The sequence below is a fragment of the Pyxicephalus adspersus genome, chromosome 5 (genome assembly GCF_032062135.1).
Source record: "Pyxicephalus adspersus chromosome 5, UCB_Pads_2.0, whole genome shotgun sequence".
Classification (NCBI taxonomy): domain Eukaryota; kingdom Metazoa; phylum Chordata; class Amphibia; order Anura; family Pyxicephalidae; genus Pyxicephalus; species Pyxicephalus adspersus.
Genome location: NC_092862.1, coordinates 93030757 through 93045746, shown reverse-complemented (window position 1 = coordinate 93045746; position 14990 = coordinate 93030757). Strand labels below are relative to the sequence as shown.

Here is a 14990-nt window from a genome sequence, read left to right as displayed (position 1 = left end):
GCCAGGCTTTCAGTAATGATTTGTAATGATGACATTACAGGGAGAAGCGTATGGGTTTAACAGTTAAGACATGATCAAGGTATTAAGATGAATAACTACCATGCTTTGTTCTGCACTGTGGAGGAGGCAATCTTGCTATAGAGAACAAGATGTAGTTTGATAGTGATATCACCGAATCTTGTGATACCAAACGTTTTCAAGTTACAACGTTTGACCTCATTTTCTTTTCTAGATATTCCTTAAATTATATAAAATCTTCACTGATTTCATATACACAAAACATTGTTTAAAAATGAAGCCTGGTTGGCTCAGTGGCTAGTATTCTCGCCTTTGTAGGACTAGGGTCCTGTGTTTGAATCTTTGCCATGACACTATCTGCCTGGAGTTTATATGTTCTCTCTGTGTTTGCACATCCCAAAAACATGAATTTGGATAAATTTAGGAGGCAGTTAGAGATAAGACTATTGGAATTTGTAGAGCTGCATAACATATAAGCACAGCAATTGCTAAATTCCACTATTAAGCTTGTCAACACCTTTGTCATAAACCTTGTACTAACAAGATTACTGATATATCTAATATTAATAACAACGGTAAGTTATTTTCACCTGTTTTTTATATCTATTTTTCAAAGAGAACCTTTTGAAGATGGAATTAGGATCTATTACTGCTGACATGTTATTAAAAGTGCAGCTTTCACAGGCTGTTTTCGAACTTTACTTCCTAGACAAAAAGTATTCAGGACAGAAATTTACACTTCTCCTTGCCATATGCGAGTTCCTGGTCATTAATAGTTTTACCAGAAATATATAGGAGTCCAAAGGTCAAAATTGAAGAAGTGAAATTCTCAAAGCATTTATGATGATTAGTGTAAATTATTACAAAATATTACTGTTGGAACTGAATTTTTCAGACACATGTAGTCTTTTCATTACTTTTCTTTCATACATTGTTTGTTCTCAGTTAAATTGCTATTATAATTTGTCTTGTTAATGTTTGGTTTTCTTGGATGTTACACAAGTTCTACTAGGTAATTTAGAAGCATAGCTGGCTTTTGCATGATGTTTACGCTTTTTGCAGCCTAATTATAAGCAAAAACTGAATTGAAATCTAAATATGTTTTCTTTCCTAAAATTGTTTATCTTACACTGAACCATAAAACCTATTTTTATGTGAACTGTATGTAATATGAAAAGTTGTATTGGTATGTTATATAAATTTTGTAGAAAGTCATTATTAAAAATACACACTGCAAGGGTTTGTAGAGGAATAAGCGGTAATACATGCTTTATTCCTTGGACCAGGAGTTTTACTTCAAACTTCAACGCCCTTAGCCTCTCTGCCTGCTGGTCATTGGCTTTATGATACCATCAATGCAGGACCGGGAGTCCTGCACTATATATGAGGACATTGAAGGGTCTCCTACATCCCAAATTGGAGGAGAGTAAAAGGATAAGACAAGCAATATACCTTATTCTACTAGAAGTTTAAGCTACGGATAAGGAAGGGATTCTTCACTGTAAGGTCTGTAAAAATGTGAAATAGGCTCCCTCAGGAAGTAGTTTCAGCAACTACTATAGATTACTTTAAGAAAAAGCTGGATGTTTTTCTAGAAGCACAGAATATAACTGAGTATTAAGGATTTAGAGTAAAAACAACAGTGACTGTTGATCCAGGGAACATCCGATTGCCTCATGGAATCAGGAAGGAATATTTTTCCCGTTGAAGAAATTTGTACCAGGGATTTTTTTTGCCTTCCTTTGGACCAACTATGTCTTAAAGGGTTTTATATCTGGGATATGTTTATCTCCCTAGTGGTTGAACTTGATGGACTTCTGTCGTTTTTCAACTTGACTTACTATGTAATTACAGCATGTAAATTAATAAACTACGTGAGTATTTAACCCTTGTGTGTATGGGGTGGGGTTCATGCAAATTATTCTTTGAAATATCCTAGAGTTATGCTTTAGTTTCACAAAACACATATGTTCAAGTCATGCAATATAAGTAAAATAAAAAAAAACAATCATATACATACCAGAGATATACTCATAAGTGATTCCCTCAACAAGCTCAGCGTGTCTGAAAGTTCCTTTTCTATATTGATGCTAGAAGAACTAGGCCTGTTGGGTACATTGTGTCTGAACATTGATGGACATCTTGATACACAGCAGTGATGACAGTGGCAGCAATGACAGCAGGCAATATTAGGTGCTGGATGTGAGAAGCGATCGTGACCCCACATACCCGTGTCGAATGAGAGTGACTCAGTGATAAAGTGGTTTCTTTGATGACAGCAGTGATTGTTAGTATAACATTCATTCAGCCACCCTATTTCAGTCTGACTAAATGCATCCTTTCTACCAGCCACACAAGTAAACAAAGTGTGGACTTCATTTCTGTTATTGTTTGTGTTATACAACGAGTGTTGTCTACTGGTGCAATCACTTTGATCTTGTAAGTTTGAAGACATCTGTATGGTTACAGACTTATAAATATTTGTATTAATTTCGGTTTGGAATGTACTTTTTTTGTCTTGGTAGCAGTGGTGTAGCTCCTGATCTGAATAATCTACAGACCCAGGAGGTGTCTGCAGGTGAAAACTCAAGCTTTGTGAACCACTCATTGAAGTCCATTTCACACATGATGATACCAATGAACACTCATCATCTGCAAATGAATTACTCTCACTATCACTTTTAACCTGAACATCACTTACATGACCCTCAAAACAGTCTTGATCATCATTTGTGTCACTAGAAATTTCAGTAATAACTTCCTTGATATCAGTTAAATAATGTGTGATATAAACTGGGTATTCCACTTCAGAGGACACTGGGGATTCTGCTTGTCTGTTTTCCATCTGGTCTGCTAGTTCACCATCCTGCAGGTTATTTGCATTATTAGTAATTTCCTTCATTTCATTCTCAGTATCTTCTGGTATTGAAATCTGCTTGTCAATGCCCTTCAGATTGTCAGCATGTTCATTGTGACTTTCAAAACTTTGAAATATGTCATCACCATTTTCAGTGTTCATTGATAATGATTTGAATGTTTTTTTGCCTATCTGATGGCTGCAGTCTTTGGACGTTACTGTATTCTCAGTCACCAGGGGAGCAGCACAATCATCAACGTCATCATATTCTTCACTGATATCTGGAAAGTCAGAAGAATTACTTTTCCCATGTAGAGTCACTTGGCTATCAATGCTGTCTGAACTTCCATGCAGATTCTGTAAAACAAGGAAAAAACATATCATGCAATATTGTGGGAAATTTAAAGCAGAACTTAGGTTCCACATTACAAATTTCAAGCAGGTGGGGATTTTAGTGCACTGCCCCTTCTCCAATAAATCATGCTTACCTGCTTGTTCCCAAACTTACTTTCTAAATACACTGAGCTGAGCAGGTCAGGGCACAATGCTAGTATGTGCTCAGTATCTTGGGATCCTGAAAGAACTCCCATACTCATGTGCATGAGTTACATCATCCTGGCCTGGCTAATTAAAATGACTGAATATCTGACAGCTGGAAGAGGACCATAAAAAGATGGAAGCACCCACGTCAAAGCATTTGGTTTCACTTTACCAAGTTTGTCCTTTCAGAAATGTTGGGTTTTGTTCTATGTAGATACGGTCCATGCTACCCTAGGCATGTGTCACAAGTGATAGACTCTACAGTTCTGATTTACTAAAGAAATATATCTTGTTCACGTGGCATAATGAGTTGTGCCCTTGCAAAGGATATTCTACTTAGCTTTGTAAACAAGATGAAGCTCTGCTGATTTCCATCACTTGATCATGTGCAAGGAAAAATCTTGTTTATTTTAGATTTCCTTGGTGCTTGGGTAATCTTTGCAAAATGAACAACATTCATTAAGCTAGGTAGATTATTCCTTGGTAATTTAACATTCCCTTTAGTAAATTGCCCCCTACATCTTTTGTTCTCAGAACTGCAAAGTTATGACACATTAAAAAATATAGTTATAATTAATTTTTTTTTTTTTGGGGGGGGGGGGGGGACTTCCCTTTTCCTTTAAAGATCTCAGACTAAAAATCTCTAGACCAGATGAAGTTCTGGCAAGGCAGTGAAGGGATATGAGTCGAATATTGCTTTAAAGTGACCAGAAAGCCTGCCAGTGTGGAGCACAGAAAAGCTTTCTTAAAAAAGAAGGTATTTGCCTGCCATCAGTAAAAGGATAAAGATCATATTATTTGAATAGCCACAGCAGCCAATATCTGTCTTTAATAAAGTTTTAGATATCCTCATAGTCAGTGGGTCACAAAATCTTTTGATTCCTGATATAGCAGTGAGAAAAAAACATAAATTATCTTACCTTTAAAGGTAAAGGTTCTGGTGGATCCTCCTGAAAACCACTGCTATCAGACTGGCAGCTGTTTGTTCTTTTCATTTCTAAAAAACATATGATCAATGTTTCATTTTTTTTAGCACTTAAACATTCCACTGTGACTTACAAATTAGAACAATATGGTCTAATACTCAGTTTTGGGTGCAAATTGATTAACCAATCAATATTCTAACAATGGAATACCAAACTTCATGCAGAATGGGGGCTTAGTAAAAAGATGTAATTCCCAGAATCACAAGGCAAAAGAGCTTATCTGCACATGCCACCCTGGTCATTGGTTTCTACTAGGGATGAGCAAGCGAATTTATTAAATTTGCTCTCGCGACAAATTGGGCTGTTCTCGCTTACCAAACATGTAGGCGAGAACGGCCTTTGTAAATTCGGCCTGCAAGACCGAATTTTTGGGACCTACAAGACCAATCAGGTGAGCGGAACTGACAGCTCCGCTCCCCTGATTGCTGTTGCAGCCCTGTAGTATGTGCTCCTGGATAGGATTTCTCTATCCAGGAACACAGTGTAAGTCTCGCTGGCTGCTCATGAATGAATGCAGTGTGGGAAAAATCCCCAGATTTTTCCCACAGACGCGTTCATTCATAAACGCAAGCCACATGACTCACTCTTGGAGGAGGAGTACTGCGGCTGCATTTTTGAATGGAGCCGTGAGAATCCTCCTCTCAGTAAAAGATCCCGGGCACTACAGGTCAGAATGAGGGCTTGCCCTCATTCTGACCTGTGGTGCCCGGGGATCACCTTTACTGAAAGGAGGATTCCCACGGCTGCATTTATAAATGCAGCCGCGGCAATCCTCTTCTAGTGACTTCCTGGATTTCCGAACCCATTGAAATTTTGTGAACCCATTGGAACTTCGAGGAAGTTTTCACGAGAATGTAAGCTGCATTTTCACTCATCCCTAGTTTTTTACATGAATATTCAGTGCTAGAGAAAACATAGTCTTTAAAAAAGAAATGATAGAGTTTTGCTATTTACATATACTGTAGCATTGTTAATCTGTCATTGTCCTGTTTGCTGAGTAAAATGTTAATGAGACCTTGTACCTCATCTTAAGTAATAAATGTGGTCCCCTTACACCTACCATGATCAGCAGGCTCCCTACTTTCATTTAGCCAGGTTATGGGGAAGCTTTGCACAGCCACCACTGGAGAGGTTTCTTAAAAGTAGAGGTGTTTAAAGTCGATTCCAACCCTGATTTCAGAATTTAAGCACTGTCACTCTTTCATTTGAGTTCTGATCCAACAATACTAAACTGTTTTTGACACATATAGTAGGCTACCTGATGATGACAGCTATAACACAGCTGCTTCCTCGATTGGCTATTGGCTAAACAAGGACACAACTCCGCCCAGCTGACAGCTGTCATAGTCCTGCGGCCAAATTGGCTGAGCACATCGCTCAGTGGTATAGCATAGGTCTCTAAAAAGTTAAAATAGACAAATCTAGGCTATTTTAAACTTTTTTTTTAAAGTATGAATTTCGACATTGAATTAAATTTTTTATCTGATCCGAGCAGAATCATCTTGATCGCCTTTATTTAGGATATAGCAGATTCTTCAGCCTATTGTTAAAACTCATTCTTCAACATATTTCTTTAGTGGTAGCAAAGCAGCAGGATATAAGTGTAAGTGCCATTCAGTGTACAATGCCATTCGGTTTGTTTTTCAACAGGCTCGAAAAACAGGTCTGCACTAAATTGCTATTACCCCAAAGCAGATTATGGACTTTAAAGACCTAAACTAAAATTTTGCTTAACAAAAAAAGGTAGATGACGAAAGTAATAATCTTTTTTTTTTTTTTTTTGGGGGGGGGGTCAAATTCCTTTTAAAAAAAAAAAAAAAAAAAAGGGTAAAGCACCTCCCCTTCACGTCTACACGTCGATAAAGACAAAATAGAAGTGCAGAGCCTGGGATACCCACGTCACGCATTCCAAGAAGCAATAGTTGCTCTTTCTGCACATGCTTGATTTCACGCCCACAGTGAGATTGACACTTTTTTTTCGCCATTTACTGCAGGCTACATCACCCTATCTCGCTCCTGTGCAGTGCGTGGTTGGGTGACGTAGGCAGAACCAAGAAGAAGAAAGGTGATGTCGGTGCCCGGCACTTCCTGCACACTGGGATGAAGACGAATAACAGGACAGCGTGGGAAGGAAACCTCCGCAGGGATTGAGGGATCTGCGGAAGTAAAGGTGAGTGATTTTTTTTTTTTTTTAGTTTAATTCCGCTTTGATTGCATTGATGTTTCAATACAATTAAAACATTTTAATTTGAATGGCAGAACATTTTGCTGGCTTAAGGTCACAATTTTGACAATGCGTCTGTAATAAAGCTTGGAATAATTCCTGCAGAATATTTGCTTTTAAAGAGAAGGAAAAACCTTGTTTGTAGATGTGCCGAATGTAACCTAAAAAGTAATACAGTACTGAATGATATAGAAGTATTTTCCTTGGTATATAGTAAAAATCCACTTGATGGCAGCAGAACTGCATTTGTAATTTGAGTATGGCATGGATGATACTGTTTATTAGGTATGCGTAGTTTAAGGCAATGTTAAGGCATTACCATAGCAGATTCTTTGCTGATTTTTATCCATTAATTAGGCTATAAATTAACAGGTCACTTTACATGAAGCAGTGTTATCAACAATTACTTACTTTTCTGACAATATTTACCGCCCAGATTTTCTGCTACTGCCTGGAGATATACCTAGTATTTTTAATCATTAGGGATTTTATGACATTTATTACCCTTTCCATCACAAAGCACAGCTTTGTACTTAAAGTGAAACTTAACCTAAAAATTGCAAGCAGACAGGTTCATTAGGGAGAAGGGATATGCTATGTCTGTTTACCTGCCTGTTCACAGTCTTCATAACATACATAAGAAATTTCTGCACGTTCTGGAAAAAACTTTTGGCTTTAATTTATGTCTTTTGTGTATGTCTTCACCTATGAGTTATGCCCAGATTTAGCCAGAGTCTAGAAATGAAATTTAGCGTATACTCGTATACACTGAACTGCACATCGGGAAATAATTAACTTTTGTGTGCTTGCGAGGCAGATATGTCATATTGGCATGGCAAAACAAGATAGTCGAAAATCCTGAGTCCGGATGAAGCCAGGGTAAAATAAGTTTAGTGAAATACCTGCAAACAGGTAGGTTAGTTTTTTTCTACAGAAGAGGCAGAGTCTGGCATGTCTGCAAAAGTACCCACTGCTTGCATTTTGTTTATATTTTTAGGTTTAGTTCAACTTTATTGTCCATCTACCAGGTTGGGTGGAGTGAGTAAGCCATTGGGCCTGATTTGTTAAAACTCTCCATCAGTGAATCCGAATGACACCATTGACTAAAGTGGAAGCAGAGAGTCCATTTAGGATACTACAAAAACATGTAATAACACAGTATACACTAAAAATAAAACAATTGCATCTTTAAGGTAAACTATCAATCAACTTTTGTTCTATTGGTGGTTTTATTGTAATAATTGTAACTCACAACAAAATTCCTTTTTTAAGAATGGGACCTTAAAGACTAAGACTATGCTAATACTAATTTATTATTTTTATTTACCTTTATTGCACTTATCCAAATAATGTAACATTACACCAAATCCCTGTATCACATTCACCTAAAATAGCTAACTTTGGGCTTGGGACCTTCCTTGATAGAAAATGGGGCAGCGACCATAAAGTGCATAAAATGACAAAAGTGAATGAAGTGAAAAAATGTACTTATAATTAAAAGGTGTAAACAAGGGCAGTTGGACTGAAATGTAAAATTATTATTTGTAAAGCATTATTCATCATCATTTGTTACTTATCCCTTAGGTATCTGGCTTTGTTCATATTTGTTTCTCGTGGGGTTTCCAGGCCTCGGGTCTGTTTTTGAAAACTAAACACCTTAAGTAAACAAGAGATGTTTGGACGTTTTCAATTCAAATTAAGAACATGTTATATAAAATTGATGATTGAAAGGCTGACAAAGTAATGTTTATGTAAGCCCAATAGCTAAAAGCTCAAATCTCATATACGGTTTATTATGTTACCTTTTTTTTTTGGGTGGATTTTAAAGGTCCTTAATTTTGGCTATGACAAAAAGTGGCACTATATAGCATTTATCTTTGGAATCTATTTATATTTCTTACACACAATTCACATGTCCTTCACTCAAAACTCTTGTGCTCAAAACTGTTGCCATACCTATTACATGTTACGTGTTACTTTACATGGAGTCAACATTTTTTACATTTTTAATATCAATGTCGTTTTTTTTTTTTTTTTACCGTTTTATTTTAACATAACTTCTTTACTGTCATTAGGTTAGAGTTTGGTAAAATGACACATTTTCTATAGGAAGACCTCAGTGGACTAATATTTTAACACTGTGTCAGAGCCAATAAAAACCAAAAAGGTCTTAATCAGATTTGCCAAAATTAATAGGATCAACAGCTCTGATCAAGTGGGCTTCATTTAATAAAGTTTTTCAGTCCTGGAGAAAATACACTTTTATCAGTGAAGCTGGGTGATCCAGCAAACCTGGAATGGATTTCTCCAACTTCATTTGCTCTTTGCTAGCAAAATGCTTTGAACCCTAGACCAGATCCATTTCAGGTTTGCTGGATCACTGAGCTTCACTGATGAAAGTGTATCCTTTCCAGCTTTGGAGAGCTTTAATAAATCAATCCCATGGACTGAAACTGGTAGCTTTTACTCTATAAAAATTTGAAAATAATGAAAAATTTGATTTTATACCTACAGGTTCACTTTAGAAAACAGCAAGAAATACCTGCCTGTTCTGAGCATGGAAAAGATTATGTTGGTAGTTAGTGTATATTTGGCAGTATGACAAACATTCAAACTTTTATATTGTAGTATCATTTATGTAGCAATTATAAAAAGATTAATATTCACACGATAAACACTCAAATTTAGAATTAAAGAAACCAACACTCAATGTGACTTAAACAGGGAAAAGAGAGATGAAATAGAAAAGAAAGAGCGGAAAACTTTCTTTAAACCAAATGATAAAAAAAATACAATATTACAAAACTGTAAGAAAAAAGAGTGTAAGAAAACTAAATGGGGAGGAATCCTTTTAATGCTAATAATACTTTTCTGAGGTAATTTCCTCTTAAAATTGGATGCTGGCACACATAATATTTTTGGTTTCTTTTGTTTTTTTATCCGAGAATTAATAAACTGAAGGGTTGTTTTAACATGTGTCAATAGACAATACAATTTACATACATTTAAAATTTGGATAGATCCTTTCAGGTTTTTAATGCCTCCCGTTTGTCCTGTTCTTCACTAGTCATTGGGTCTAAAGATGAGTAAACATCTAAAATTTTAAGTTGCAACCAAAACAAGCCTTAAGAGAAAATAAAAAGAATGCCAATTTTATGATGCATGTGGAATTTTAATGTCAAACTTTATATTCAGTCCCCGCTATTTGTCAGTTGCCCCCATGTCATCTGTCATCTTTGTACTTCAACCAAGAATACTTCTAGATGCTGTTTGGTTACTTTTCTTTAATTTCAGTTAATTAAAAATAGCAAATTTCCTGGATAACACAGTCACTATTGTAAAAAGAGTATCAATTGTTTCCAGTTTAGGATGCAAATAGGTCCAAGGATGGTAAACTCCTGCCATCTTATTTAAAAGGAAAAATATATATGTCTAGTTTCTTCAGGACATCTTTCATTCATTAGACTTAAATGTTAGGTATTTTTTAATAATTTAAAACATCACTATTATCAGCTGAGGATTAAAGAGTAAGTTTATTGGTTTCATGGAGCACCAAAAGTCAGCCATTTACAACTTCACAATCCACGCTCCATTGCAGGTCTAATGCAGGGCTACATGTTTTGCATTACTTCAAGTGTGTGGCCTATCCTAGACATTGCCTGAATACATAAAATTCTGGTTTGTTAGTGTTTCAAAAACTTTAAGATATTTACACATCTGGAAATATATTACTCCTACTATAAATGGCAAGTTTTTGAAGGGCCTTTCCACTGATCACAAATTTAAAGGTATTTGGTAGGGATGTTGCACCCCATAGCACCCAGTGAAAGACTTGGCTGCTTCACCCTTCATTCAGAAAAAAACTTTTTCTTTCTTTATATATATCGAAGAGACCTCATGTTTCCTCAAATTTTGCTAATGTCTGTAAACTTTTTAGAAATTGTACATGCTGAAAATATTGAGCTAGCTTTGAGTTCTAAAGCAGTAAGATAAATATTAATTTGGATTAACCATGGAATGAGAATACTATGTACAAAACACAGCAAAAATAAATAGCTTCAATTTTTTTACATGCTGGCGAATTCATACAGTTAGATGAATGATGGAATCTCAACAAAGTTACCCCAATCAGGAAAATAATAACTATTGTCTGACTTGTTTTCTTTTGCTCAGAAGGGATTTCTGTATTTGTATTCCGATGTAAGCTTTATGATATAAACAGCCAGCGATATGCTATAGCACTAACATATTCACTGCCAGCTCAGCCAGATTCACAGTTGCTGGGTCCTAAAGTAAGTCTACGAGCAGAGCTTCATTGCTGAACAATGATATCGGCTGCCAGTGCCTACGGAACCGAATACACAACAAATAAGCAACATCTGCTTCAGCATATGTGTTTGGTGAAAAAGTCACAAAATAAAAGAATTTGTAAATGCCAAAAGCAACACTAAACTGCCAGTGCAACTGTAGAGTGATTTTTTAATTGCACATGCATGCAGGCAGACTGAGGGTATTAGTCTCACATATGTCTTGTTGCTGCCAACCTGGGAGTATAGATGAATTTAATTAAATAAGGATTATCCCTTCTCCCCAGCTCAATTACTTATTTATAACAATGGTACAAATGACTGATAGTAATGTGTTCATACATCATACAAGAAGTAAAAATCCTTGTATATTTTATTGCTAAGTAGTCATAATAGTATGTTTCAGAGTACTTTGGTAAAGATGTAGTTTTGTGTTTAACTGTTCAGCTTGATAGCATATTAAATGGCACTAAGTAGTTCGAAAATCGATTGTGAATACAAGAAATTGACCCTATTGATAACAAAATGTGCCCAAACCATTAAGGTTGAAAAGAATACCATGGAGAGAAACATCATGAGCTTTCTGATTCTGTGGCCCTGATTTATTAAAGCTCTCCAAGGCTGGAGAGAATACACTTTCATCAGTAAAGCTGGGTGATCCAGCAAACCTGGAATGTATTTCTTAAAAGTAATTTGGATTTTCTAAAAGTCATTAGCTGTTTGTTAACAAATGTTTTTAATCCTGGACCAGATCAATTCCAGGTTTGCTAGATCATCCAACTTCACTGATGAAAGTATATTCTCTCTAGTCTCTGAGAGCTTTAATAAATCAGGGCCAATATGTTAAGCACAGCACAACAGACAGTACAAACTAATGCATTTGACAATTGTTGCTGTTTTATCAATGCAGGAGAAATAAACCATTTCCCAACACCCTTATTGGGCTTGAGCTCTGTCAGTAATGAAAAATGAAAGTAACTCAAATTAATTTGCAATTTTACACTGGTATGCTCTGGGAGACATTGGTTACCAATAGAGAGGCCCTCTAACTAAGCGCATATTATAAGTACAATAAAGGCAATAATGGGGTTGTGTCTACTCCAGTTACATGCAAATGAAGAACTCATGTAAGTGGGTAAAGCCAAACTGTTATTTCTCACAGCTCAGAAAACTGTATTAAAGTATGTTCCTGGGGTGTCTACATTCTTTTGCAGCCTTACCCACTGCTATATACAAATAAAACTGAAGGCAAAAACAAATAAAACACCACAGTTTTTCATTAATGATGTGTTTGACATAGTTAAGCTATGTGTTAGACTTGCAGTGAAGTTGCAGTGCAATTATTGCTTCCTCATAGCCCAGAACATGTAGTATCTCACCCAAAAAGCCCAAAGAGAATGAATGGGGGTAGTACTGGGTAGTTTAGTACTGTCCTGTGACTGGGAATCACATGGGAATGCCTGCTCCCACAGTGGGCCTGATTTATTAAAGCTCTCCAAGACTGGAGAGGAAACATTTTCCTCAGTGAAGCTGGGTGACACAGTAAGCCTGGAATGGATCTGGTTCAGGACTGAAAGCATTTGCTAACAAATAGCAAATTACTTTTAAGAAATACATTCCAGGTTTGCTGGATCACCCAGCTTCGCTGATGAAAGTGCATCCTCTGCAGCCTTGGAGAGCTTTAATAAATTAGATACAGTGGGTCTAAATCAGCCCATTGATACTAATATTTGTTTAATCAGGCAGTGTAAATGCAAAATTTAACTGTAAAGTGCAGTTGATAATCCTGCAATATTAGAAATTAGAAAGGAAAAAAACTGCTTTCCTATAATTTATTAGATACCTTTGAATTTTGTATTCTCACTGGTATTGTGATCTATATTTTCCCTTTGTTTTGTTTATAGAAAGTAAGTAATGACCATTTCTAAAAGAAAGGAATAGTCACCTGTTGGTTTTCTCCTTACCGTGGCATATGTATGCTTCAAAATGCTTAATGGGCCAAGTCTGAGCTTAAGTCAGCCTAAAGATAAATAAAGGGCATGCTGCAGCTACCATACAGCTAATTATTGCCTCTGGTATTGTTCTAATGGAATCTTGGAGTGCTGACCACAAAGAAACACAGCAAGAATTAGGTTAATGCCAGATAAGTATACTTTAACATCCCCTCAACTGTTTGTTAAAGCCTGTTACAAAACAAATACATAGAACGTTACTGCCAATGTTAGTCTCCTGGTTTAAATAGTTACTGCTAGCTCAAGTATATAGCAGGAAGTATATAGCAAGAGAACCCAATGCCATTTCTACATCGGTAACATACAACACTAATGTCATTTTATTTCAACAGTAACAATGGTGGACGTAAACAGGATCCAGCCCCAGGATCCAAAATAGGTAGAAAAAAGTCCAGTGGGTTTGCAGCAATTATTTATTTCCATATCAGCAAAAAGTATACAGATGGTATCACTGATGACAATTTCAGGCCATGCCCTTTTTCAAGCCTCCATTTGTCCCTGTCTAATACAAAAGTGCCATTTGCTCGAAACCCTGGAACTTGTTATATAGGAAAGAAAAGCCACTATCCTTAAAGCAGATAAAGGCATCCATACAGAGACTGGGGTGACCTCACTTTTGTGAAAAGAACACAAGAAGGTAATTAGTATGCCAGTGTACTGGATGGGATGAAAATCTGAATCCCCCCTTTCAAAAAAAACAAAATTCCAGTTTGGGGAATGTAGCAGGCAGTTTGTGGTACATAATGTATCACACAGCAGTGCACAGTATAATATATACAGGATAATATACAGAATGGCAAATAGAGTGTAAAATTCTCTTTACATTGGTATTCATGCTCATTATGACTACATCACACTTCTTTAACCATGCCTATGGAGCAAGTCCCACTTCAATAATTCAGGCCCACAAAATAATGTCCTTCCCTACTAGAGGACAGGGTAAACATTTTTTTAATAAGAAAGTTTAATGTTTATTGTACAACATAAAATATTCTCACATTTTGTAAATAACAGCATGTTGTATTTGTCATTTTTCTTTAAGGTAGCTCTCATTGAAATAAACAACCCAGGTTTGCTCACTGGCCAGCTGTAAAGTCACTGCATGTATACTCCTAATTTAATCATAATTACATTCATGCAAATATAAGAAAATGTTAAATGTGCCTGTGCTGCGTGCTGCGTGCTGCTGCCCCATACAAATCGCTATAGATGACTGTGCAGAGCTGCCTGCTTCCTGGCAAATGACGCTGGCCAGATGTACAGTACCTAAATCTAGCATGAAACATATGACATTGCCGCTTTATTATAACATACAGCAGCATGAACAAGGCTTCTACTGTTTTACAGAGTGATAGCCAATTGAAAATATAAAATAACCTTCTAAAGGTAGACAGATTGAATCAAATTATAGATTTTCAGATTAAACTTCTATTGAGCTGATGTTTCAGATTTTACACAAATGTGCTAATAATTAAAGTGCTAAGTAATATATAAACAGTTTTTTTTAGAGAAACCAGTGGTGAGAAAAATATGGGGTATTAAACTTCTGCCCTTACTTAATGTTATTTAACTGGTTTACTGCAGCCCTAATGACTTTCTAAATACAGAAGACCTGAGAATGTACTGAAGCCTTTGAAACAGCATGACATCCAGTCAACTAGTTTGTTTAGTAACAGAGGTCAGGAATGACAGTATAGGCCTTTTGTCTTTATAGATTCTAGCATAGCACTAAGCCCACCCCCTATCATTTGAAAGTCAATTCCAAAACCTGAATGGGCAGTAAAGGCTTTAGCATATGAAAGAACACTGTTCTTCTGAATCTCCATCCTCTGTTTAAACAGCAAACATAGGAACTAAAAATAGTAACTAAGGTAAGGTTCCTGACGGAAAGATTTACAATACAGAGAGGCACGTAGCCGTAAGAATTAGGCGCAGGGCCTACATGACCGGGTGCTAGGCCTAGCCCAGAGCTTGTAAGGGGTTAAGAAAAAGGTAGTGTTGCTAGAGGGGGCTGGGCTAGTATGCAACGTGGGGTAGGAGGAGATT

At 36.4% G+C, this 14990-nt stretch overlaps 1 protein-coding gene across 2 annotated transcripts in view; it reads right to left on the bottom strand.

The window, feature by feature from the left end:
* Positions 1 to 14990, bottom strand: part of ITPRID1 (ITPR interacting domain containing 1) — a 75347-nt gene that overhangs the window by 6055 nt on the left and 54302 nt on the right. For both annotated transcript variants that reach the window (XM_072412137.1, XM_072412138.1), the window contains 2 exons: positions 4336 to 4412; positions 2039 to 3232 (listed from right to left, as the gene is read on the bottom strand). In XM_072412137.1, the coding sequence (XP_072268238.1) occupies positions 2039 to 3232; positions 4336 to 4412 (1271 nt within the window). The remainder of the gene's footprint in view (positions 1 to 2038; positions 3233 to 4335; positions 4413 to 14990) is intronic.